This window comes from Euprymna scolopes, chromosome 45 (assembly GCF_053919585.1).
Source record: "Euprymna scolopes isolate OS-2025 chromosome 45, ASM5391958v1, whole genome shotgun sequence".
NCBI lineage: Eukaryota > Metazoa > Mollusca > Cephalopoda > Sepiida > Sepiolidae > Euprymna > Euprymna scolopes.
In genome coordinates this window covers 46,310,347-46,335,005 of record NC_136526.1, presented here as the reverse complement: position 1 = coordinate 46,335,005, position 24,659 = coordinate 46,310,347, and the positions used below count along the sequence as shown (strand labels likewise).

At 37.3% G+C, this 24,659-nt stretch overlaps 2 protein-coding genes and 1 long non-coding RNA gene across 3 annotated transcripts in view; 1 reads left to right on the top strand and 2 right to left on the bottom strand.

The window, feature by feature from the left end:
• The window catches only part of LOC145269518 (uncharacterized), a 101,584-nt gene that overhangs the window by 46,015 nt on the left and 30,910 nt on the right, over positions 1-24,659 (bottom strand). The window lies entirely within an intron of this gene.
• The window catches only part of LOC145269519 (uncharacterized), a 49,839-nt gene continuing 29,493 nt past the window's right edge, over positions 4,314-24,659 (bottom strand). The window contains exons 2-3 of the long non-coding RNA XR_013865076.1: positions 12,055-12,160; positions 4,314-4,656 (exon numbers count right to left, since the gene is read on the bottom strand). This is a non-coding gene — a long non-coding RNA (uncharacterized LOC145269519). The remainder of the gene's footprint in view (positions 4,657-12,054; positions 12,161-24,659) is intronic.
• On the top strand, positions 4,647-13,934 carry LOC145269517 (uncharacterized). Its single transcript, XM_080125269.1, has one exon. It carries the CDS (start codon positions 6,983-6,985, stop codon positions 8,093-8,095), a length of 1,113 nt encoding a protein of 370 aa, XP_079981395.1. The 5' UTR covers positions 4,647-6,982; the 3' UTR covers positions 8,096-13,934.

Below are 24,659 nucleotides of genomic sequence, written 5' to 3'. Positions count from 1 at the left end.
GAATATATTCCACGCCAGTTTTTGGGGTTTTACTTTAGAGTGTTTTGTATTGGGAAAAGTGTTCTTGATGCTTTAATTCTATTTGTTTCTTTATTTATTACTGTTATTTCAGCAAACAAATTTACAGGAGTACTATGTTGGGAGTTGAGCAGCAAGATATCTATTCACATTACACTTGAACTTCTGCATGTCAGTACAGTCAAGGAAGCAGGGACTAGGGAGGGAATTCCAAAGTCTAACACTTCAAGGGGAGAAATTATTTGACTAGAAAGCTTTCCAACATCTAGGGATCTCTACAATGTAGGGGTGGGATTTTGCTGCTTGTCAGGTTTGTCGAGCGCATTTATGTTGAGGGAGTACAAGTGCTTAGAGTTCATCAGGGCACATTCCATTAAAATACTTGTTAAGCAGAAACGGGGATACAAAATTTATGCGATGGGGCAGAGGTTGGAGTTTGGTTGCTTGTGTGGGATCTCTCAGGTTGGCGACTCTTTTTTAAACTATCTTTGAGAGCTAAAGACTGATGGAATATGTACCAGTCCATATTTGGCAATAATACTCCATGCATGGGTAAATAGTCACTTTGTAAAGGTACTGGATACTCTCAGGTGTAAGTAACCTGCTAGACTGGTAGACGCAGCCCACATTTGTAGCAGCCTTAGCAATGACCTGAATATATTTGTTCGAACTCGTGTTGTCTGGATTTGGAGGAAAGTACTTTTTTTTTTTTTGTAAACAAACGAACGTGTCAATTCATGTTGCTTTTCGTAAACAAACGAACTTGTCAATTCATGTTGCCACAACCTATATGTTATTTTCTTGAAGTAAGATTTGTATATTAATACCTTTTTCTAAATCCACAGAAAACCGCCGTACTAAAGAAAAAATGAGTTCGTCAAATTATAATTTAATGTGTTTGAAGTTCATTAGAGTTTTCAAATAGGCAGAAACCGTGCTCAGGTAAATCGTGTAGGCAAACATTAGTGAACAACATTTTTTTTAAATGGACTTTTTAATGAAAAAGAAAATTTTCAGGAGCACCAGAGCTTCTACAGTTTGCATTTAAGAATATGCATAGAAAGAGACACAATTACTATTTTCATCAAAAATACTTTCAGCTTTAATCCTTTTTTGCTTTTCGTAAGCAAACGAATGTGTCAATTCATGTTGCCATAACCTCTATAGTATTTTCTTGAAGTAAGATTTGTATAGTAATTGTCTGTATTTTTGAGATGAGGTGTTTTCATTGATTGAGATTGTCGGACTGACTTCCTCATCTTGTTTGTTAACGTCACAACGTTTCGGCCGTTTTGCGCTCCGGCCTTCATCAGGTGTTTTGTATCGAACTGGGGAACCATTTGTTAGGAGTCTCGAAACCAACCCTTTATTATTATTACGGGGGTACCGTGTTCGGACTCCAGCTAGGCTCTGGGACATAGTTGCTGATTGTCTGTTTTGAATGTTACTTTTTCACTGCCTTCGTTCAGGATTGAACTCAGCACCTTTGGGTAACTGTAAACTTTTATAAAACTTCTAGGACCACTCGGCCATATGTCACATAATAAAGGGTTGGGTTCGAGACTCCTAACAAATGGTTCCCTAGTTCGATACAAAACACCTGATTAAGGCCGGAGGGCAAAATGGCCGAAATGTTGTGATGTTAACAAACAAGATGTGGAAGTCAGTCCGACAATCTCAATCAATAAGATTTGTATGTTAACACGTTTTTCTAAATCCACAGATAACCGCCATACAAAAAAATGAGTTTGTCAAACTATTATTTAATGTGTTTGAAGTTGATTAAAGTTTTCACAGTTTGTATTTTGAAATAGGCAGAAACTGTGTTCCTGTGAATTGTGTAGGCAAACATCTGTTAACGACTAAAAAAAATCGAACCTTTTTGAAAATGTATGACGTTTTTTTTAATGGACTTTTGGTACTTGTACATTCAAGAAGATGTACAGTTTTATAAAGACATTAAAAACTGAAAATATCAAAAAAAAAAAAAAAAGGTTATATTGTACGTATCCGTTTTGGACTGAAGATCTCCGGAAAAAAATTTCATTTAATTTGATCGAGTAGTTTTTTTTTTACGGCGGGAAAACATGTTTTTATGAGAGCATGTTGAAGTCAGCCATTATGGAAATGTTTAACACGCCACGGGGAGATAACTCCATGTAAAGCGCCGACACTCCCTCCCCATCTTTATTACTAGCGTTTCTTTCTAAAATTCAAACCTTTTGCTCGGTATCATAACAAATTGTTTTTTCGCTGTAAAAAAAAAAAAAATACTTGATGAAATTAAGTGAAATTTTTTTTCCGGAGAACTTCATTCCATAACAGATACATACAATATAACCTTTTTTTTTTTTTCGATATTTTCATTTTTGAATGTCTTGATTAAATTGTACAAGTATCCAAACTTTTTAATGAAAAATAAAGTTCTCAGGAGGATCAGAGTTTCTGCAGTTTGCATTTAAGAATGTTTTAAGAAACAGACACAATTACTATTTTTCCCAAAAAAATCTTGCTTAAAAGAATTTATTACCTAAATATGTTTATTGATTCTTTTTTTTTTAAATTTACAGATACCATGTCCAATCTCAAAAGACACGTGAATATGTTAAACAAAGCTTTTGTTGAATGAATTGATGTGTACGCAACAGAAGAAATGGGAGACGAAAGGAGACTTGGAATGACTGTGCCAAAGATAACCTCCAGCAGGTGTCTCTGTACAGAGGTCAGGTCAACCTGGCATGCGGACACTTTACCCTACAACTAAACTTGACCAAATATTCAAAATAACATGGTATCTGCTACCCAAATAAGATCTCCTCGGTATGGATAACCCACGAGGAATACTGCAGCTTTTCTATGTGATATTACCGCAAGTAATAACACTAATCTTGATACTCAACCAGACTAGATGAATTCTTGTCCTCGAATCCAGTAAAACCACGGCTAGAAAAATATGCTATAACATATTTAAATGGTCAATGGGAAGAGGAAAAAAATGTTCCCAACTTTTTTACTAACTCAGTGTTTGAGAGGTTAAAAAGAACTTTGATGGAATATTACAATCTAGGGAGTATACAAAAAATACTAAGGCATAGTAACCCCCCTCAGGAGACTCCACCCTTGCTCCGGAAAAAGCATTACAAGGCCTCATATGAAAAGAAACTGGAATCTTAGGGAGATATCAATCATACCAGTTATTATAGATGCCACAGGGCTTATGAAGAAGAACCTAATGTCCTACTTAACTAATATTCCTGGTGAATCAAGTGCAAAAGAGATCCATACAATTTCACTTAAGGGAACAACAAGGATACTAAAAAGAGCTCTCGGTTGGTTTCAATAAAAAGCAGGGCAATGTTGGCAGCTGGTTTGGCTGCCCCATACCCAGCACTACAATCTTCAAAGGAAGAAAAGGAAAAACTAAGAGAAACGTAATGTCTACAAAAGGAAAGAAATTGAATGCCAATTAAAAGGGAGAACCTGAATGCTTAATAGACGAGGGAGAACTTGAATGCTTAATACAAAAATGCACGCGGCCATTTTGTCTTTTATATATATATATATGTATATATATATAGAGAGAGAGAGATAACATTATATCTATGTATTTCATATAGGGATTAAGTGTTAGCCTCCAGGAAATAACCGTTTGATTTTTTAGAACTTTGGAGTAAAATGAAACAAGAGGGAGGAAGAAAGCTCACGAAAAAGAATGCCGAAAACTACCTTGCAAATATACCTGGTGAAGCAAGTGCAAGTGAGATTTAAACAGCTGCACTTAAAGGGATAGGTAGAATCTTAAAAAGAACTCTCGGCCGTAATATATCAAATAACGAGTGAATGTCTGGCATCTGGAAGGATGCCCCTTCCCCAGCTTGTAGAAAGTGATAAGAAAATTGAAAAAAAAAAGAAACAAAAAAACAATGAGCCTTACTCTTGCATGGTATGTGAATTAGAATTTAAAAATCAAAAAAATCTTGCTAAAGAAACATGCAAAAGACACTATCCTCAATGCTCTAAGATCTCTCTGTACAAGAAAACCCTGACTAAATATTTAAAATGACATAGTAGTAGTCGCTACCCCAAACTGGCTTGCATGAGGAAAGGTGCACCTTCTCCAAGTGATGTTGCCTATAATAACAACACTAAACTGGATACTCTTCCAGACTAAATGAATCTGATAAAAAAAGGCAATTCTGCATTACACGGACAGTGCCATTGGTCAAACAACACGAAAAATAAATGACAAACAAGGTGTTTTTTTTCAAACACAAAAATATTTGAAAACCAAAACATTTATTGTAATTATCATAAACCTGCCTCACTCCAAGAGCAGAGTTAGACATGAGGTCAGTTTTTAATTGTATAAATTAGTAAGATTTTCTTCAAGAGCTGCTTCAAGAAACTTATCAAACTCAACTGGACGTCCAGTTCGATCTTCCTCTTCAAAAGTGAAATTTTCACTTCTGAATTTTTCAAACCATTTTCTGCAAGTTTTTTTATTCCATAAACTGATTGACTATTTCTAGCCGCTTCGGCTGCTGAGTTTCCTTGAACTCATAAAGCATTATATGCCTCAAGTGATTCTTAGGCACTTCCATGTTAGTAGGGTTGTAATCAAGCAAATTTTTTATCGTACTGTAAAGAGAAACAATGTAATTAGTTAAAATGTATCTAAACATAAAAATTTAAAATATGCACAATATGTTTTTAAGTTTCGTACAATTAAAAAACAATGGTAAAATTTTGGATGAAACTTATGGGATGACCTGATAGTAATACCAAACGACCACATATACAAAAACACATTAAACTGTCAAAGTGAAAGTACAATAAATGTTCGTCACACTTTTAATAACTCCACATTTGAAAGGTAAAAGACAACATTAAGTGATATTGGCTATAGTAACAACACCAAACTAGATGAATACTTGTCCTATAATCCGATAAAACTAAGTAACCACAAAAAATATATACTACTAGCGGGGGGGGGGGGTTACGAAATAAAAAGAAGTTGTAGAAGACAGTCAGGCTTGAATCCGAAGCCTCGATGCAAAGGCGGAAAAGAAAGTGAAAGAAAACGTGACATTTTACCGCTCGGCCATGACGGGACAGAAATTGAAAAGCGTTCTAATTTAGTGATCAGAAAGTGAACGTGAATGAGTTCATGCAAGCAAAGAAATGAAATCACAAACTTAAGTTTGGCTGTAAGCCAGTTAAGCTTTCAGCTTTCCGCCATATTTGTTTCCCATACCAGCTCTCCTCAAGAGAGGGGGGGGGGGGCTCTGGGAGTGTCTTGATGAATACCAATTGTCTGATATGAAGGGTATTCCCCACAGTGATCAAAGCTGATTGCCTTTCAAGAGGTGTCTGGCCATGAAGGCCAGCAAATCGCTTTTGTTTCCATTCAGTTTCGCTTTTATACAAAAAAGCCGAATAAACACGTGAGAGGGCGGAATAGTAAGAATTTTATGAAAGTCAATCAAAATAAATCTACAGACGACATTCATTCACAAATCATAGATATTACAATCTAGGGAGTATAAAAAAGTTCTAAGGCATAGTACCCCCCCTAAAAAAAAAAACTTACAAGGTCTCATGTATGATATGAAAAGAAACTGAAATTGTAGAGAGATATCAATCATACCAGTTATTATAGGTGCCACAGGACTTATGAAGAAGAAGAACCTGAAGTCCTACCTAACTAATATTCCTGGTGAACCAAGTGCAAAAGAGATCCAGACAATTGCACTTAAGGGAACAGCAAGGATACTAAAAAGAGCTCTAGGTTGGTTTCAATAAAAAGCAGGGCAATGTTGTCAGCTGGTTTGGCTGCCCCATACCCAATGTTACAATCTTCAAAGAAAGAAATGGAAAAACTAAGAGAAACGTAATGTCTATAAAAGGAAAGAAATTGAATGCCAACTAAAAGGGAGAAGCTGAATGCTTAATAGACGAGGGAGAACTTGAATGCTTAATACAAAAACGCACACGGCCATTTTGTCTTTTATATATATATATATATATATATATATATATATATATATATATATAGATAAGATTAACTATTACTTAGAGAGCGGACAATTAATGTCCTCCACACCTTTAATAACACGTGAAAGGTAAAAGACACCATTCTGAGAACTTGGATTAAAGTCACTTTCAAATGTTTTGCACCGACAATTCTTTTGTTGTTATCTTAACATAAGTTTTATTTACAGTTTAACCTTTTGCCATCAACAAAAAGAGAGACACGTTTTATGGGTTTGGTTGGTGTGTGGCATGCTTACGGAGAGATGTCAAACATGCCTAACATGTTCACTGCTGAGTCTGCTCTCTTTTCTCTTCTATCGTTTTTGTTGTCTCTTATATAGACGTCAATCAACATTCCTGAGAATTTTTAAGATACTAGCAGGGGGTACCCAGCGTTGCCCGGGTGTTTTGTAGGTGTGTGTGTTTTTGGGTAAATGCAAACAAAAGTCGTTGGTTGTTTTAAAAAAAATGAAGTCTTTACGTGCAGTTGGAAAATAAAGTTGGTGCCCGTTTTTGATGAGTTAATGACGTCAACTTTGAGTGTGGGACTGTTTTATTTACCGCAAGTCTGTTCGCTCCTTTTTTTTATACGAAAAGGCTTAATGTACATGCGGCGATCAAAAATTGTTGAATATTTATATTTTGAAAGTCGGGCAAATTAAACAGACAGACATCCCCGGTTATTAACTCGTAGATATTATCATTTAGGCACGATATAAAAAGTTTTAAGAATTTGTGAGGCGACCGATCAGTTCTCTGAAAAAAGCCTTTCTTGAACATACACGAAAATGCACACACACAAACATTTTCGCTTTTATATTTATAGGTTACACTCTTTTTTTTATTTTTTGCATTGCCAAATTTATAACTCCTGACCTTGGAATGTAAATAATTCTTTATTTTCGTGATAATTACAATCCTCATCATTTTTATGGGACACAAAAATGTAGATCAAAATCCATCTGGAATGTGCATTTGTGCACACCTCTGCCCTCGAATGCCACATCTCCATATGCAACAAATGGAACAGAAGAGAGAAAATCGCTTTTCATGTGAAGTCTGCGGATGTATATTCACGCAGAGCGCTAAGTTAAAGAAACACTTGAAAACACACACAGCGGAAAAACCTTTCTCCTGTGAAGTGTGTGGCTCAGCCTTTTCACAGAATCACACATTAAAGCAACACATGCTTACGCACACCGATGAAAGACGTTTTCGCTGTGAAATATGCAGACGCTGCTTTTCACAGAGTGCTAACTTGAGGAAACATGTAAAAGTACACACAGGAGAAAAACCTCATTCTTGTGATATGTGCAGATCTACATTCGCAGAGAAGTACAGCCTCAAACAACACATGTTGACTCATAGTGGCGAGAAGCCCTTCCCTTGCGACTTATGTGACTCTGCCTTTACGAGCAGTTATAACCTAAAACTGCACACACGAACACACACTGGCGAAAAACCATATTCGTGCAAAGTATGCACCGCAGCATTCTCAGACAGTTCTCATCTTAAAAGACACATGAAAATTCATATGCGGGAAAGATCCTATTCTTGCAAAATATGCGAGTGTACGTTTTCGGAAGTTTCTCACTTAAGAACACATGCTCAAATACATGCCAACGAAAGGCCACATTTGTGCGAGGTTTGCAGGTCGACGTTTTCGACGAAGGCTTGCTTAAAAAAACATGTGAGAACGCACACTGGTGAGAAACCATATTCTTGCAACGTATGCAGTTGCACGTTTTCGCAGAGTTCCAATCTGAAGAAGCATATACAAACACACACGGGCGAACGACCTCACGCGTGTAAAACGTGTGGCATGGCGTTTTCACAGAAGTACAGTTTAAACCAACACCTGCGAACGCATACAGGTGAAAAGCCTTTTCTTTGTGATGTTTGTGGTTTGGCGTTTGCAAATATTTCGAATTTAAAACTACACACACGAACACACACTGGAGTGAAACCTTATTCTTGTGAAGTTTGTGACTCTTCTTTCGCCAGTAGTTACCATTTGAAACGACATATGAAAATTCATACATAAATAAATCTGATAACAGAAAATATTCATATTTTTGTGAAGTATGTGGTTCTGTTTTTACAAGAAAACAAAATCTGACTATTCATATCTGAATGCATACTGGAGAGCGGGAGAGAAACTTGAATGCCTACTAGACACTATCCTCGAGTGTTTAAGGTCTCTCTGTACAGGGGTTTGTCAGAACAATCTGGCATGAGGATACTTTTTCCATAGAAGTAAACCCTGACCAAATATTCAAAATCACATAGTATTCGCAGCCCAAATAAGATCTCCTTACTACGGCTACCCCACAGCTTTTTCGAGGAATGGTACACCTTCTCCAAGTGATATTACTTCAAGTAATAGCACGAAGCTGGATACTCCACCAGACTAGATAAATTCTTGTCCTGGAATCCAGTAAGACCATGAGACCAACATGAAAGATACACTACAACGTATAAAAACGGTTAATTGGGGAGAAGAAAATTATGTTCTCAATTTCTTTACTAACTCAGTGCTTGAGAGATAAAGAACTTTAATGGAACATTCAAATATCTATGTATCTCATATAGAGTTCAAGTGTTAGCCCCAGGTTGTGGGCCCCTTGATTTCTGAGAACTTCGACTGAAGTGAAATAAAACAAGAGAGCCTCACTGAATTCAACCATGCATATCGAGCCACTATAGTAAGCATGGGCCAATATCTTAAAGGTTCAACGGACATGACAATGGAAATGGTGAAAGCCCATCACGATCATCTTTCTCAACAAACCTCAATCACAAAGCTTGCTGAAAACTTTGGAGAAGTCATACCAGAGAACACTGTCGATGTACACAATAAACCAGCGACGTTGATTGCAAGAATCAAAAGAAAATAATACACCAAAATAGAAACAAAATAAGTGAGCAGGGAAGTTCCTAGAGGAGCTGGACCAGGAGTACATAGACAAGGATGCTTCACTCCAATGGCTCAAGAGTGGGAGACTTCCATTTGATGAGGAAAGACTTATTGTAGCCGGGCAAGATCAGGGCTTACTCACAAATGGATTTTAAAAATATGGCTGGCCTACAAACAAATGGCCAGTGTAGGTTTTGGCACTCAGCGATTGAAAGCGCAAGCCATCTAATATCTGCATGCCCAATCTGATTGGCAGATGGCCATTATACTGCTCGTCACAACAAAGTATGCAAGTACCTCCATTGGAGGATCTGTGGAGAGATGCAACTTGACAGATTGCCGAACATCTGGGAACATGAACCACCACCAATAACATCAAACAGAAATGTGACCTTGTTATATGACAAAGACATACAGACAGGCAGATACATAAAAGACAAGGCCATCAAACCAGATATTGTTATATGGAACAAGCCTGAAAACTGCACTCATTGTCGATGTCACAATCCCAAATAATTTTGGCCTTAACAGAGCTGAATGGCAAAAGATAAAAAAATATCAGGACCTAAAAAATTATCTAAAAACGACATGGTCTCTGAAAGAAATAAACATTATACCGGTTGTGATAGGAGCAATAGTGATTAATAAAATATACTTAGAAGCAATCCCTGGAAGACCAAGCTGTAAGGAAATACAGATAGCAGCCATAAAGGGAACAGTGCCTATTCTTAAAAGAGCCCTCGGATATAAATTTAAACTATAATAGAATCAAGTGTTAGCCCCCAGGAAGGAGCCCCTTGATCTCTTCAAACTAACAAAAATAAAATAAAAAAACATCAATGATCTCCCAAAACACATACTTAAATCATTCATTGACATCTATGCTGATGACATGACCATCTATGGCAACACATCAAAGGCTGTAAATGACAAAGTTCTCTCTAATTATCTCTCCTCTGATCTTCAGCGCATGGTACAATGAGGGAAGAGGTGGCTGGTCACTTTTAATGCATCCAAAACTAAGCTTCTATCTTTACATCATAAACGCTTTGATCCCCATCTGGCATCAATTGAAATGGATGGCTCTCATCTTGGGGAGGCTCCATGTTTTGACAAGCTTCTGGGTTTGACCTTTACTCCTGATCTGAAATGGAACATGTACATCAAATCTGTTGCCAGGGACGCTGGGAAAATGGTGGGATCCTTCTACCGCTCCAGAAGATATCTCACTAGTGATGCAATTCTCTGTCTGATCTAGACAATTGCACTTAAGGGAACAGTGAGAATACTAAAAAGAGCTCTCGGTTGGTTTCAATAAAAAGCAGGACAATGTTGGCAGCTGGTTTAGCTGCCCATATCTAGCATTATAATCTTCAAAGGAAGAAAAGTAAAAAACAAAACAAAAAAAAACATAGTTTGGTATCATTAACTGGACACAAAAATACATCAACTGGTTAGATGTCAAAACACGGAAGCTACTAACGTTTCATAAAATCATATATAGAAATCAGTGTCTATCAAGACTGTATTTGTCCAGGGGAGAAGGAGGACTAGGGCTCTCAGAGATCAACCACCAACATAGGGCAACAATAGTAAGCACAGGCCAGTATCTGAAAAGCTCCCAGAACCACACCCTCTCAATGGTGTATGAACATCAAGAGACAAGAGCCAGCAGAACAACATGAACCACCCAGCTGGCCAAGCATTTTGGTCAGGGCTGTTTCATAGATGGGGCTGAAACACTAAACAAGCCGGCCACAGAAATAGTAAGAAAGAGTTGGTAAAATATATTGAAACCTCAAATCTGTTGCCAGGAATGCTGGGAAAATGGTGGGATCCTTCTACCGCTACTGATACAATTCTCTATCTGTATAAAAGCCAAGTACGCCCAAGGATGGAGTACTGCTGCCACATCTGGGCAGGAGCTGCTAAAAACAGCCTATCCTGTCTTGACAGAGTACAAAATAGACTTTGTGATTTAGTGGGGGATGCCCTTTTCTCTTCCCGGCAACCTCTCTCCCACAGAAGAGAAACAAGAGCCAGTAGAACAACATCAGCCACCCAGCTGGCCAAGCATTTTTGATGAGGGCTGTCTCACAGATGAGGCTGAAACACTAAACAAGCCTGCCACAGAAATAGCAAGAAAGATTTGGCAGAAATATATAGAGACCTTCCAAAAGAGGAATCTTATAGAGTGGGACCAACATCAGCGTGCAAAGTATTTTCTGGGGGAACTCTCCCAGGAATACATAGACAAAGAAGGTTCCTTGGACTGGCTCAAAAGAGGATCCTTCCACCACGATCAGGAAAAGGTTATAATGGCTGCTCAACACCAAGGATTGATGACCAACGCATTCAAGAAGATGGCAGGTCTCATTAATGACAACAAATGTAGATTCTGCCACACGGAATTGGAAAGTGTGAATCATCTAGTATCAATTGCAAGGTTCTTTTAGAGGATGGCTACTACACAAGGAGACATGATGGAGTATGCAAGTACTTCCACTGGACCATCTGTAAAAAGTTAAACATCGGTACTTGTACAGTTTAGTCAAGACATTAAAAAAATGAAAATATCGAAGAAAGTTTAAATTGTACGCATCCGTTATGGAATGAAGTTCTCCGAAAAAAAAATTTCACTTAATTTCATTGAGTATTTTTTTTTTTTACAGCGAAAAACCAATTTGTTATGATACCGAGCAAAAGGTTCGATTTTTAAGAAGAAAAGCTAGAATTAAAGATGGGAAGGGGTTGTCGGCACTTTACATGGAGTTATCTCCCCTTGGCATGTTCAATGTCATAATGGCTGACTTCAACGCGCTCTCATAAGAACGCGTTTTTCCACTGTAAAAAAAAATATACTCAATCAAATAAGGTGAAATTTTTTTCAAAGATCTTCAGTCCAAAACGGATACATACAATATAACCTTTTTTCGATATTTTCATTTTTTAATGTCTTGACTAAACTGTACAAGTGCCTAAACATCCAATGTAGCAGCAAGTTCTAAGAACATCAACCTGGAAGAACAGTTGGAAATGACTTATATACCATACATTACGACCATATAATCCCTACAGCAACCTACCTTGAAAATGCTGCTGTGAAACCTGACATAGTTATATGGAATAAGTCAGAGAGAGTTGTAACCTTGGTTGAAGCGAGTGTCCCTTATGATGGAGGTCTGAACAGAGCTGAAAGAGAGAAACAGACCAAATATCAACATCTCATGTATGATATGAAAAGAATCTGGAATCCTAAGGAGATACCAATCATACCAGTTATCATGGGTGCCACAGGACTTATGAAGAAGAACCTGAATTCCTACCTAACTAATATTCCTAGTGAACCAAGTGCAAAAGAGATCCAGACAATTGTACTTAAGGGAACAGTGAGGATACTAAAAAGAGCTCTCGGTTGGTTTCAATAAAAAGCAGGGCAATGTTGGCAGCTTGGTTTAGCTACCCCATACCCAGCATTACAATCTTCAAAGGAAAAAAATTAAAACTAAGAAAAACGTAATGTCTACAAGAGGAAAAAATTGAATGCAAACTAAAAGGGAGAACTTGAATGCTTAATAGATAGAAATGGAATATCTACTACAGGAGTAAATTGGAATGCCTACTAGAATGAAATGAGAACTTGAATGCTTTATAGACAAGGAGAACTTGCATGCTTATAAGGGAGGAGAACTTATATGCTTAATGGACAAGGAGAACTTGCATGCTTAATAGACAAGGAGAACTTGCATGCTTAATAGACAAGGAGAACTTGCATGCTTAATAGACAAGGAGAACTTGCATGCTTAATAGACAAGGAGAACTTGCATGCTTAATAGACAAGGAGAACTTGCATGCTTAATAGACAAGGAGAACTTGCATGCTTAATAGACAAGGAGAACTTGCATGCTTAATAGACAAGGAGAACTTGCATGCTTAATAGACAAGGAGAACTTGCATGCTTAATAGACAAGGAGAACTTGCATGCTTAATAGACAAGGAGAACTTGCATGCTTAATAGACAAGGAGAACTTGCATGCTTAATAGACAAGGAGAACTTGCATGCTTAATAGACAAGGAGAACTTGCATTCTTAATAGACAAGAAGAACTTGCATACTTAATAGACAAGGAGAACTTGCATGCTTAATGGACAAGGAGAACTTGCATGTTTTCTAGACAAGGAGAACTTGCATGCTTTATAGACAAAGAAAACTTGCATGCTTTATAGACAAAGAGAACTTGCATGCTTATAAAAGAGGAGAACTTGAATGCTTAACAAAGGAGAAAAATGGATGCCTATCAGAGGAGAGAAATACAATGCTTAATAGAAGGGGGAAATAGATTGTCTACTAGAACTGGAATGCTGCTAGCCAAATATCTATTCTAAGCCCAGGATCGAACCCACAACCATTTATTTGATAGCAGTAGCTCTACTGAACAGGCCAGAGTATTGGCAGTTGCGACAATATCTAACAATGCTTTACAAAAATATTGACCGCCACTCTTACAGTGTTCCATTTGTTTGTTTACAAAAGCTTTGAATTTATGCTAATGCAGTAGAAAGCAATATCATTACCAAGAGTGCTCAACCCGAGAATGGGGGCGTTTTATATAGTCAATGACAGACAGGCATTTTCGCTGTATAACAGCTCTTCAGTGTGGCTAGGTGCGATTAGACTTACATTTTTTCGTCATTTATTTTTTTGCCACAGGGGAAATTAAATACTATGGTGTTGATTATGGTAAAGATTTTCAAGTGAAATTCCTTGAAGAAAAACAAACGGTAAATTCTCAGATTTTCAAGTGAAATTCCTTGAAGAAAAAAAAAAGGTAAATTCTCAGATTTTCAAGTGAAATTCCTTGAAGAAAAAAAAAAAACGGTAAATTCTGTATTACAATCCTCAGCAAAACGAAAAAGCGATCAGAAAACAAATATATAGCAAATAAATGTTACCAAAGGCAAGATAAGTTACTCTTCTACCTACCCTCTACTTACCTGAATAAGTGTTTTAAGTTTGAAACCCATTTGGTAGATTGTTGTTTAATTTTTGGGGGTTTATTTTACTACACACAGATTCGAAAAAGTTGTTAAAAAACAAATAAATGTTATCAAAGGCAAGATAAGTTACTTTTCTACCTAACTGGATAATTTTGTAGTGTTTTTATTTAATGTAACATGTTTCTCCAGCTCAAAAAACATACAGTGTTTACCGATGTATTGGAAAATTTAAAATGGCGCTCGACTCTGTTCGACACAGTAAGTTTGGGAAAATGAGTTAAAAATAAGAAAAATATACAAAATATTATAAGAAACTCGCTCAATATATGTTACTGTGACATAGGCTGACATATATTCAATGGGTTTTTAACAGTATTTTGTATAGTTTTTTATTTTTAACCCATTTTCCAAAACTTACTGTGTTCAGTAGAGAGTTCGGCACCATTTTAAATTTTCCCATACATCGATAAACACTGTTTTTCGAGCCGAATAAACATGTTACATTAAATAAAAACATTAAAAATTTATCCAGTTAGGTAGAAAAGTAACTTATTTTATCGTTGATAACATTTATTTGTTATATATTTGTTTTTTGACAACTTTTTCGAATCTATGTGTATAGTAATACAAACCCATATTTTTTTTTCCGTTCTATTGTGTGTAATAGAGTATGGCGGCAGTATGCAGATGCCAAGCTGTATGCAGAATGACGTCACAGTAGTGCAAAAAAGAAAACTACTACAAAAAAGAATGTGTACACAGACAGAAGAGCATGTTCACGAGCACATTCGAAATGACGTTCAAGAGGACAGAGTTCAGTAGCATGATTACTGTTCATTCAGAAAAGTATCTGGAATTAAATGTCGTTGTTACAAAAAAAAAAAATGGAGTCAAGTTTAGTGTTGGGACAATTAATCGGAATTTAGAATTGGGAATCGGAAAAATCGGAGCTTTTTGGAGTATCAGAATCGGTATCACAATCGAGAAAATTTTAGCCTATTTTCCGATGCCAAAACTGATTCTTTAAATTATCCTTTTTTTTATTTGATGTTGGTTTAAGAAACATCTTCCACCGTTTGTAGTAATAATAAAATAATAAATATTTATTGATTTAAACTTCCAGTATAACTAAAATCAATAGATCACCCCTTCACCCCCTCACAAGTGTGTTTTTTTTACGTTTGAGAAAATATAGGCACATTTAAGATTTGTTTTAACAGTAATCGGGACAAAATAACAACTTCCATAGTTAAATATTTAGAGATTTATAAAGAATCGGAATCAGGAATTTCATACAGGATTGGTAATTGTTTCAGAATTGGGGAAAAATATTGGAATCGTCCCAACACTAGTCAAGTTATTACTGGTCCTATTTTCCTTGTGGCATACTCTGCTACAACGTGTTGGGTTTGCATGTGTAAATGTGTACAAAGATATCCAAACCGAAATTCCTTGAAGAAAAAAAAAAGGTAAATTCTCAGATGTGTATCACAATGCTCAGCAAAACAAAAAAGCGATCAGAAAACAAATATATAGCAAATAAATGTTACCAAAGGTAAGATAAGTTACTCTTCTACCTACCTTCTACTTACCTGAATAAGTGTTTTAACTTGTTTTAAAATGTGTTTTAAGATTGAAACCCATTGAAAACCATCTTCAGTCATGAAGGGCAATACTCCGGTAAAAAGGTAACAATTCATGTGATGTACAGTACTAGAGCAACCTCAGCACTTGCTCACTGGATGATTCTGAAATAATCTTTCTAGTCATTGGACGAACTTATTTTTTGCCGAACTTATTTTTTGACGAACTTATTTTTTTTCGCACAATTTTCGAGCGCTTTTGCATATGCAGGTCACGACATTACACAAATGGCAATGTGAGGCAGGTCGCTTTTGTCTGGTACTTCGTTTTAGCGGTACATTCTCAGGAACTTCTTCTGTAGTATTTTTTTTTTTTTTACATAGGCATCACCACTTATCAAGGCCAAGAGGCCGCTCGAGGATAAGGGTTAAAGAGTGTACAGTAGAAATTGGACAATATAAGTAATCGTTAGTAATGGAGATTCGGTAAATTGGTTAACAAGTGAGACGGCTCATCAAGAACTTGTTTACATTAGACTTGAAGACAACCATATTGTACCTATTTACAATGCCTCCCCACGGGACAGAGTTAGACACCAGGGTCGTTTTTTAACATGGAGAAAAGGTACAAAAATAAAAATTGTCTCAGTCGTGAAGGATTGTTCCTCCACTGAAAGAGAACAAGAAATGGAGGTGCTGCATCTGAAGAACAGATACTACACTTTGATCTTGGCCAAAGACAACCATATTGTAGTCAGCTGGAAAGCAGGAAAACGGAAGACAATTCCACAGGCGTGCAGTTCTAAGAAAGAAGCTTTGTTCATGGAATCTACGTTCAGGTTTAGTATATTGGGATTATATTGGAAGAGATAATATATTAAAACGTGTCGTGTTATCTAGTGGATGTGAGATATTGTTCCTTTAACGGACAGATAATAAACGTATAAATTGCATGTATGTTGTTTAGCCAGGAGGACATGATATTGATGTGTAAACTGAGTCATGTTGTATGAGACTTATCACACGAGATATTTTTACAGTTCATATGTAAGAAGAATAATATATGCTTCATACCTTTTTTTCTTGAAGAGTTCTTCTGTATCTTCCCGCTGCTCCGTGACAAATCATGAAATGATCAGTACCATCCAATTGAGACATCTGTTCTTACTTGTGAAAACTCAAAACAACACTTTATATTTTTATAATATAAATTTATTATGGCTGTCTCAAATGGTTTTCACAGGATCTGCAGTTTGTCTACATTTTCTATTCTTACAGCCCGCTCCTACCTGTCTGTCCACCCCTGTCTAGACGTCTGTCCACTTTGGTGGCCAAATCTCAACTCTCTCAATCTCTCCAAAACTAACTACATCATGTGTTCTCTTACATCACCTAATTACGTGTCTCAGACAAACCTAATGTCCACAACTAGTTATTTGTTTATCCAAACCCAAAAATAATGTTTACATCTATTTTCTATTTTCACATTCCTTTTGCGACTCACACGTCAATCATTTCTTCCCCAATTTAATTGTTTATTCTTCTAATCATAATAACTGATCTAGCGACCATCCGTTGCTCAAATCAATTAATAATAATACTAATAACAATAATGATAATGTTTGGACCCTTGGCCCTGCTTGCCACAGTTAACACAGACACTATGCTATGATCACATCATTGAACTCCTCCTACCCAAGATCGTTGGGTGTATCACTCTTTGAGGAACTTTCTTTATGTGATTTTTCATAGCAGTAGGGCTTTATTATCTGAGGTAGCAATGACGTCACAAATGGAGCAATCATTTAGGAATACTGGACGCACGTATTTTATGTGGCGTGATATTTCATCAACTAAAACTGAGTATGTGCTATTAATTTTCACCACTGTACGCCTACTGAACTATGTTGTGCATCTTCCCTGCAGATTCTTAACCCAAACAGCATCTCCCTCCTTGTACAGACAAGCAACTGCACTGTCTGGCACAAACATGTCGTTTTTTAAACACCAACTTAAAATCAAAATCAGATGTGATAGAACGAGGTTATCTCACTCACAGTTTAGTATGAGGTGGATTCACACCGCTAGTTTATGTGTGTTCGTGCAAAACAGGCTTGAGTACGTGTTCCCTGCCTAGGCATGGCACACGCCGACCGTAAAAGCAGACCAAAGTAGTCAGTCCCTTAGCTAGTTGGTATGAACGAGCTCCATGTCCCCAATCTTTATTTTAGGTGTTATACCTCCAAAGAAGCCCAGTCCTGATCAATTTATTTTAGTCCAAACCCGTCCCAATTGTATATTTCTTGGAGGTCACTGAACATCCCTGTGCCCCCCCCCCACCGCCCTTATTTGGTTCGTAGTTGTGCCCATTCCCTCTTAGGAAGTGCTCCCTTGTTTTCGGCTGATACCGGGAAACAGGAAGCGTTTCAAAATTAAATAGGTAAGGGTGGGTCCTCGCTAACACATTCATTGTTTAACATTTTATTTGATTCATTTATTATTATTATTTTCTTTATTTTGGGGTGTTTTAAGGCTCTCATTACCCCCCCCCCATCATCCGCATGTATCATATGCATCACACTTCATTCCTCATTGTTGCATTTTAAATTAAAAAAAAAAAAAAAACCTTGTAAATATTGTTCATGTCATCTGCGACTTTTAAGTAGATCCAACCTTTAGAGTGAATGCGGTATTGTGGTGACTGCAACTAGTTATTCCCCCCACTCTTTTTGGCCTCATGCCACATTTAAACAGAACTAGTTGCATATTTTATATAATTTTTCTTTTAAAAATTTTGTACAGTTTGTAACTTTTCTTTTTTTGAATAAATAGTGTAAATAAACAGAAAGAAGGTTCACCATTTTTCTTCTTGGTCTTCGGGTCAAGATATTTTTTTCTGTTATCAAAGTGTAGTATCTGTTCCGGCAGATACTGTTACAAGAAAAGGTCCCCTTTTCTTGTGAGTAAGAAAAACATTAGATAAGTTAAAATGAGATTAGATAGACCGAGATTCGAACCTTGCAAGCAAGGTTCAGAAATAAGGTCAGAAATGGAATGTAGAATTTTGCATTGTTTAATTTAATATAAAATAGTTAGATATATTGTAAAAAGAATTTCAATTGTTCAATTCTTTTTATGAAAACTGAATTAAAATAAGGTCAGTTAGAAGAACAAACAATTGCAAATTAAAAATATATTGAAAATTAAGTTAGGTCGAAAAATAGGTTAGTAAGAATTCTTTGTCTGCAGACATGTGTGAACCATGCATGTTCAGGTAATGTGGGTCAATCACATTTTTGGACATGCGTATGATGTCATAGCAGAAATGAATTCTCAATAGAGGAGTTAGAGTCGAAGATGAGTTAGAGACGGGAGACAGAGTTGGAGACATGAGGCAGTCGAGCAGGGTCGGTTGGAACGGGTCCCTTTGGAAGCGAGGGAGGAAGTTTTAATCATGTAGTCGACTTTGAATTCCTGGATGTCATCACCGGTCGAATGTAATAAAAGAACACATCATATTTTTTATTTAAAAAAATTTTTTTTTTATTCAATTTTCACCCCAAACAAGGCACAGTGCCACTTTGAAGCAGGAGGCTACTATCAGGGACTTAATTAGCGGGGTCATTATGAAGGGAGATGAGTAGAAAGATGTTTGTTAACATTATACTTGAACTTCTGCATATCAGTGTAGTTGGGAAAGCAGAATCCTGGAAGGGAGTTCCAAAGACCCACAGTTCTGGGGAAGAAACTATTGGAGTAAAAGGCTTTCTTGCACCTAGGGATCTCTACTGTAAAGGGATGAGACTTAGTAGCTTGTCGGGTTTGTCGGGGGTAGTTACGTCGGGAAGGTACAAGTGTTTGCAGTTCGTCAGAGCATTCATCATTAAAGTATTTGTAGAACAGGCAGCAGGATGCAACATCTCATCGATGGGACAGAGGCTAAAACCTAGATGACAGTTCAGGACCTATCAGGTTGGCAACTCTCTTTTTTAAAACCTGTCCAGGAGTGAGAGACAAGCAGCAGATGCACCAGCCCAGATGTGACAACAGTACTCCATACATGGGTGAATGGTGGCCTTATAGAGGTATAGGAAACTGTCAGGCATAAGTAGTTTTCTAGCACGGTAGAGGGAGCCAACCTTCCTTGCAGCAGCCTTGCCAATGCTCTCAATGTATCTATTCCAGTTTATATTCCCTGTAAACATTAGGCCGAGGAGTTTAAAAGAAGTACTTTCAGGCAATGTGTTCTTGGCCATTGCTATTGGTGGTAGAGAAGGTTTCTTGTAATTATTGAAGGAAACAAGCTTAGTCTTAGCAGCATTGAATGTAACAATCCATTTTTGTCCCCATTCCACTACAGATTGGAGGTCATCCTCTAGTGTTTCTGCCATTTCCTTGGATTTTGTAACTGCCGTCTTATGTCATCTTTCTACCAAATTAAAGGTAATGTGAAATCATCGTATTTATAAGCATCTTTATAATGAACTTTGTGTATAACTCATCTAATTAATGTGTCCCCCTCTCCATCCAAGAAATGGCCTCAGGCTAAGTCTGCTGCCAGCTGAAGCCAGGGAGTAAGAGAGTCAGAATTTCAGATTTCGCCTTTTATGCACTCGGTCACGTGATTGAGAGTTGGCTTGAGATTGGATAAGCCAGGGAGAAAATGGATTTTAAATCTTGAGCCGCGAGAATTAGCTCCTGCCTTTGAGTGTAGCAAGTTTCGGCTGCTACAGATACCCCCCTCCCTTGTTGGCTTCCTACCCCCTCTCTGACACTTTCCCATAACTTTCTACTTTAATAGTTTCTTTCTTGAGACTGCTGGCCTTTGGATTTCCCTCCCTGCTCCCTGCTCCACCGACCGTATCACCATGCAGAAATACTTTCGGGACACTTTTTTATTGTACCTATTTACTATGCCTCCCCACGGCACAGAGTTAGACACCAGGGTCGTTTTTTAACGTGGAGAAAAGGTACAAAAATAAAAATCGTCTCAGTCGTGAAGGATTTCTCCTCCACCGAAAGAGAACAAGAAAATGAAGTGCAGCATCTGAAGAACAGATACTACTTTTTTTATTGTAGAAGCCAAAAGAAATCCGGGTAACCCCCCCCCCCCTTTTTCTTTTCTTTTTTTTTTTTTTTTAAGAAAAAAATAAGCTTACATGATTTTTAGGTAACCTTTCTTCATAAGTGTAACAAGACATCCGGACCACTTTTTTTTAAACGGGATCACAAGAGTTTTGGATCAGCCCTTTTGTATCAGGGGTCACAAGATCATGCTTTTTTGTCGAAGTAGAAAGAATTTACAAGATCATCCTTTTTTTGTTAGAGTAGTTTGAAAGTCTAGTTACCCTTTTTCGTCAGGGATTATAAGATGTTCTGACCACTGGTTTTTGTAGAATAGTCATTATAACAAACTATTTTAATGCCCTCTTGTCGACTGATGCAACACTGACCAGTCAACTACTAAGACGCATTAATTCTATATGTCCCTTAAGGAACTAATGTTCCCTGTCAGATAATTAGCCAGCAACCAAGAGAGAAGCTCAGACCAGCAAAGAAGACAGGCCTCTCTCCTCCCACTCTCAATCCACTGAATCCACCCAGGCTGCGACTACTTCTCTGAAGACTCACACTGGATAACCTGGGGATACTTTAAGTTTCTGCTTCCGGATACGAGAACATCTTAGAACTTTCTATTCCTTTTCTTTTCATTCGGATTTGTCCCCTCTTCTTTCTAAATAAACCACTGGTTTTTGTAAGATAGTGTAACAGTCACCATAACAAACTATTTTCTCTTGTGGATTAATAACTTCTTGCCGACTGGTGCGACCATGCATTGACCAGTCAACTACTAGGACGCATAAATCCTATTCTAGAAGTGTAAGCCATGTTTAGTTTCAGAACAGTTTCCGATGGTTCGCTGTTCTACACAAGTCCTGGGAGGTGACTGGTTTGCAGTAGACAGAACTAGAGTTGGAATCCGCAGAGCAAAAGATTCTTCCTGTGTTGAGACGGAGAAAACATATGCAAAATTGCTACAGAAAGGTTTAATATTCATGGAGCAATTCTGGTTTCTGATTGGTTGGTAGCAGAACGTGAATTTGATTCGTCAGTTCCTAGCAGCATCGTTTATAAATAGAATCTCCCGACTATGCAGGATCATACCCCATTATAATTTCTTTATGATGGGATGTGTCTCCTAGTGGCCTCGGCTGCATGGAGACAGGGTAGTACAAGTCAAGGATTCGTCACTTGACACTCAGCCCAACAGGTGAGGGGCCGGGAACCGGCCCAGCACCTGTTGGACTGAGGTACACCGCCTGGGTAATACCTAGGAGGTCCACCCTCCCAGGCCTTGCCACCGGGCTTTCCGGTGGGGCAAGTTTATTGCTTGCTGCCTGAGGCGCCCCGACCGGGGAATGCCGACGGGGTTACTTAGGCAATTTTTAAAATTGAAGGAGTGCCCCTTCTTTAGGGGAGCCTGCGGGGTTCCCACTTTCCGGCCTTGTGCCACATTTTGCTGATGTGGGCAGCAAATAAATATCTACCCCATTATAATCAAAAATATTGTAACCGCCCCCCTATTTTTTATAATGGTGGTAGTCTCTTATGTTCATTCTGCTTAAAAATAAAAATAAATATAGTTTTATATTCAATTATACATAACAAAATTAGTAATTCCTCTTAAGGAACTAATTACCCCTGTCATGTACCGCGAGGTAAAATCCCAGGTTGAGAACCTGGCGTGGTCTATCCTTCTCTTGAAGGTAGATGGGACTCTCTTAAGCTGTGGTAGGCACTCCATCTAGTGATGGTGTCACCATAAAAAATACCCTTGATAGCCTTGGCGAAGTATCAAACTTGTGTAGTGAGTTCAATCTCGGCTGCGGCCACACTGGATGGACGCCTGTCAGGAATTAGCAATCAAGCAGGAGAGGAGCTCAGACCAGCAAAGAAGACAGACCTCTCTCTTCTCACTCTCTGCCCACTGAATCCCCCCAGGCTGTGACTACTTCATTGAAGACCTCCACTAGACAACATGGAGATACTTCAAGTTTCTGCTTTCCGACACGAGAACATCCTGGAACGTTCTATTCCCTTTTTTTTTTTTTTTTTTTTTTATTCGGACACAGTCTCTCTTCTTACTAAATAAACCCTTTCGTTGTTTTGTTTAAAAAAAAAGAAAAAAAAAGAGATATTGATTCTTAGCTTTTGCAGGTTTTTTTTATCTTTCATTCGGGATGTTGTGTACCTATTTACAATGCCTCCCCACGGGACAGAGTTAGACACCAGGGTCGTTTTTTAACGTGGAGAAAAGGTACAGAAATAAAAATTGTCTCAGTCGTGAAGGATCTCTTCTCCACCGAAAGAGAACAAGAAAATGAAGTGTAGCATCTGAAGAACAGATACTAATTCACGCATAAAACTTACCTAAAATACTAAGAGTTTTGGACCACTTTTTTATTGTAAAGAAAAAAAAAAAAAAATCTGATCACTTTTTTTTATAAGGGATAACACGATTTTTGGACCACCCTTTTTCGTAGAGGTAATGAAACTTTATGATCACCCTTTTTGATAGAGGTAAAACAATTTTAGGGCTGTCCGATTTCATAATACAATTTTCGGGCACCCAGAATATCAATGTGGTAAAGTATATAAAAAATGAACATTTCTCGTTATAAGATGCGTTTCAAGTATCCTAGCTGTTCGTACAAACTGTCCCATCCCACAATTTTGTAAAAAAAAAAATTAAAAAAAAAAAAAAAAAACTAGAAACAGTTTTTTTTTTCTCGTTGCTTCTCAGGTGTTTTTTCCCCGGTCCCAAAATCTAGGACGTTGTATGATCTTGGTCCTAAGCACTTCTAGGAGGCTCACCTTCCCAGGCTTTACCATCTCACTCTTTGGGGTGTTAGTTGATTGCTAATCGCCTGAGGCGACACTATCGGAGGATGTTGACGGGACTGCGTAGATATTTTGCGCAGGCTAAAGTACTCTTCCATTTGGGTACTGGTTTTTAAAATCTCACTTTTGTTACCCTTGTGTCACATCTTTCGTCGTGGTAGGGAGATATTAAAGATGCAGTGGGGGTTGCGTTATATCAAACTACTTTTTTCTAAGAACGGTAACTTTTACGTGTCAAGTTCAGTTCTTGTAGTTGGAGATTTTTTTGGAAAAATATTGGGTTTACTTTTATTTTTATTGGAATTTCGCAACAAGTTTCAATTTGTTTTATTTATTTATTTATTTATTCATTTGGCGGGGGTTAACAATCCTGCCACTTTTCAAAAATCGCTAAAAAAACATGGCGGGCGGTCTACGCATGATACTGAAAGTAACGCTCCCTCTGACACGTGACTGGAATTTATTTGTTTACATCAGTGGTTTCTCAACCTTTATTTTTTTACTCATGGACCCATTTTCCCTTCTTTTTATCTTGGTGGGCCCCTTCATAACTATTGGTCATAAGACAATCTTCTATTTTTCACTAATATAAATTTTGAGGTTTTAATAATCAAAGAAATATTATATAATTAAGTTTTATTTTTAAATGAAAACTAATTTAATGAGGTAAACCGTGTAAATAGAAATATTATAGTTAAAATAACGTGAATGATAAAAAAAAAACAAAAAACTATACAAAATTACAGTAGAAATTAAATTTTTAATAATAAAAACTATTCTGAGTTGGTTTTCTTCATGGACCCCAATTTTGTTTTGTTTTCCCTGTGGACCCCCAGAAATATTCCATGGACCCTTAGGGTCCATGTGGACCCCGGTTGAGAACCCCTGGTTTACATTTTTTCACCATACTTTTATTCTAAACCAAAAAGACATTTGATACTAGTGCAGTTTCGCCAACGCGAGAACTTTACTTTAAACTAAAAAAAAAAAAATATTTTTCATTAAATTGTTAGGTGAAAGAATGGTTCGTCGTCGTACACTCGTAGCAAAACTACACAAGTACCAAAACTTTATGTTTTTGTTCTAATTTATTTGTCATATTTAAGAAAGGACCAACGTTTCTTTTTATTAACGTAAGTAGATAAATGAAATAAAAAATGTTTTGGTTTTTCGGGTTTTTATTACTGTACACATAGATTCAAAACAGTT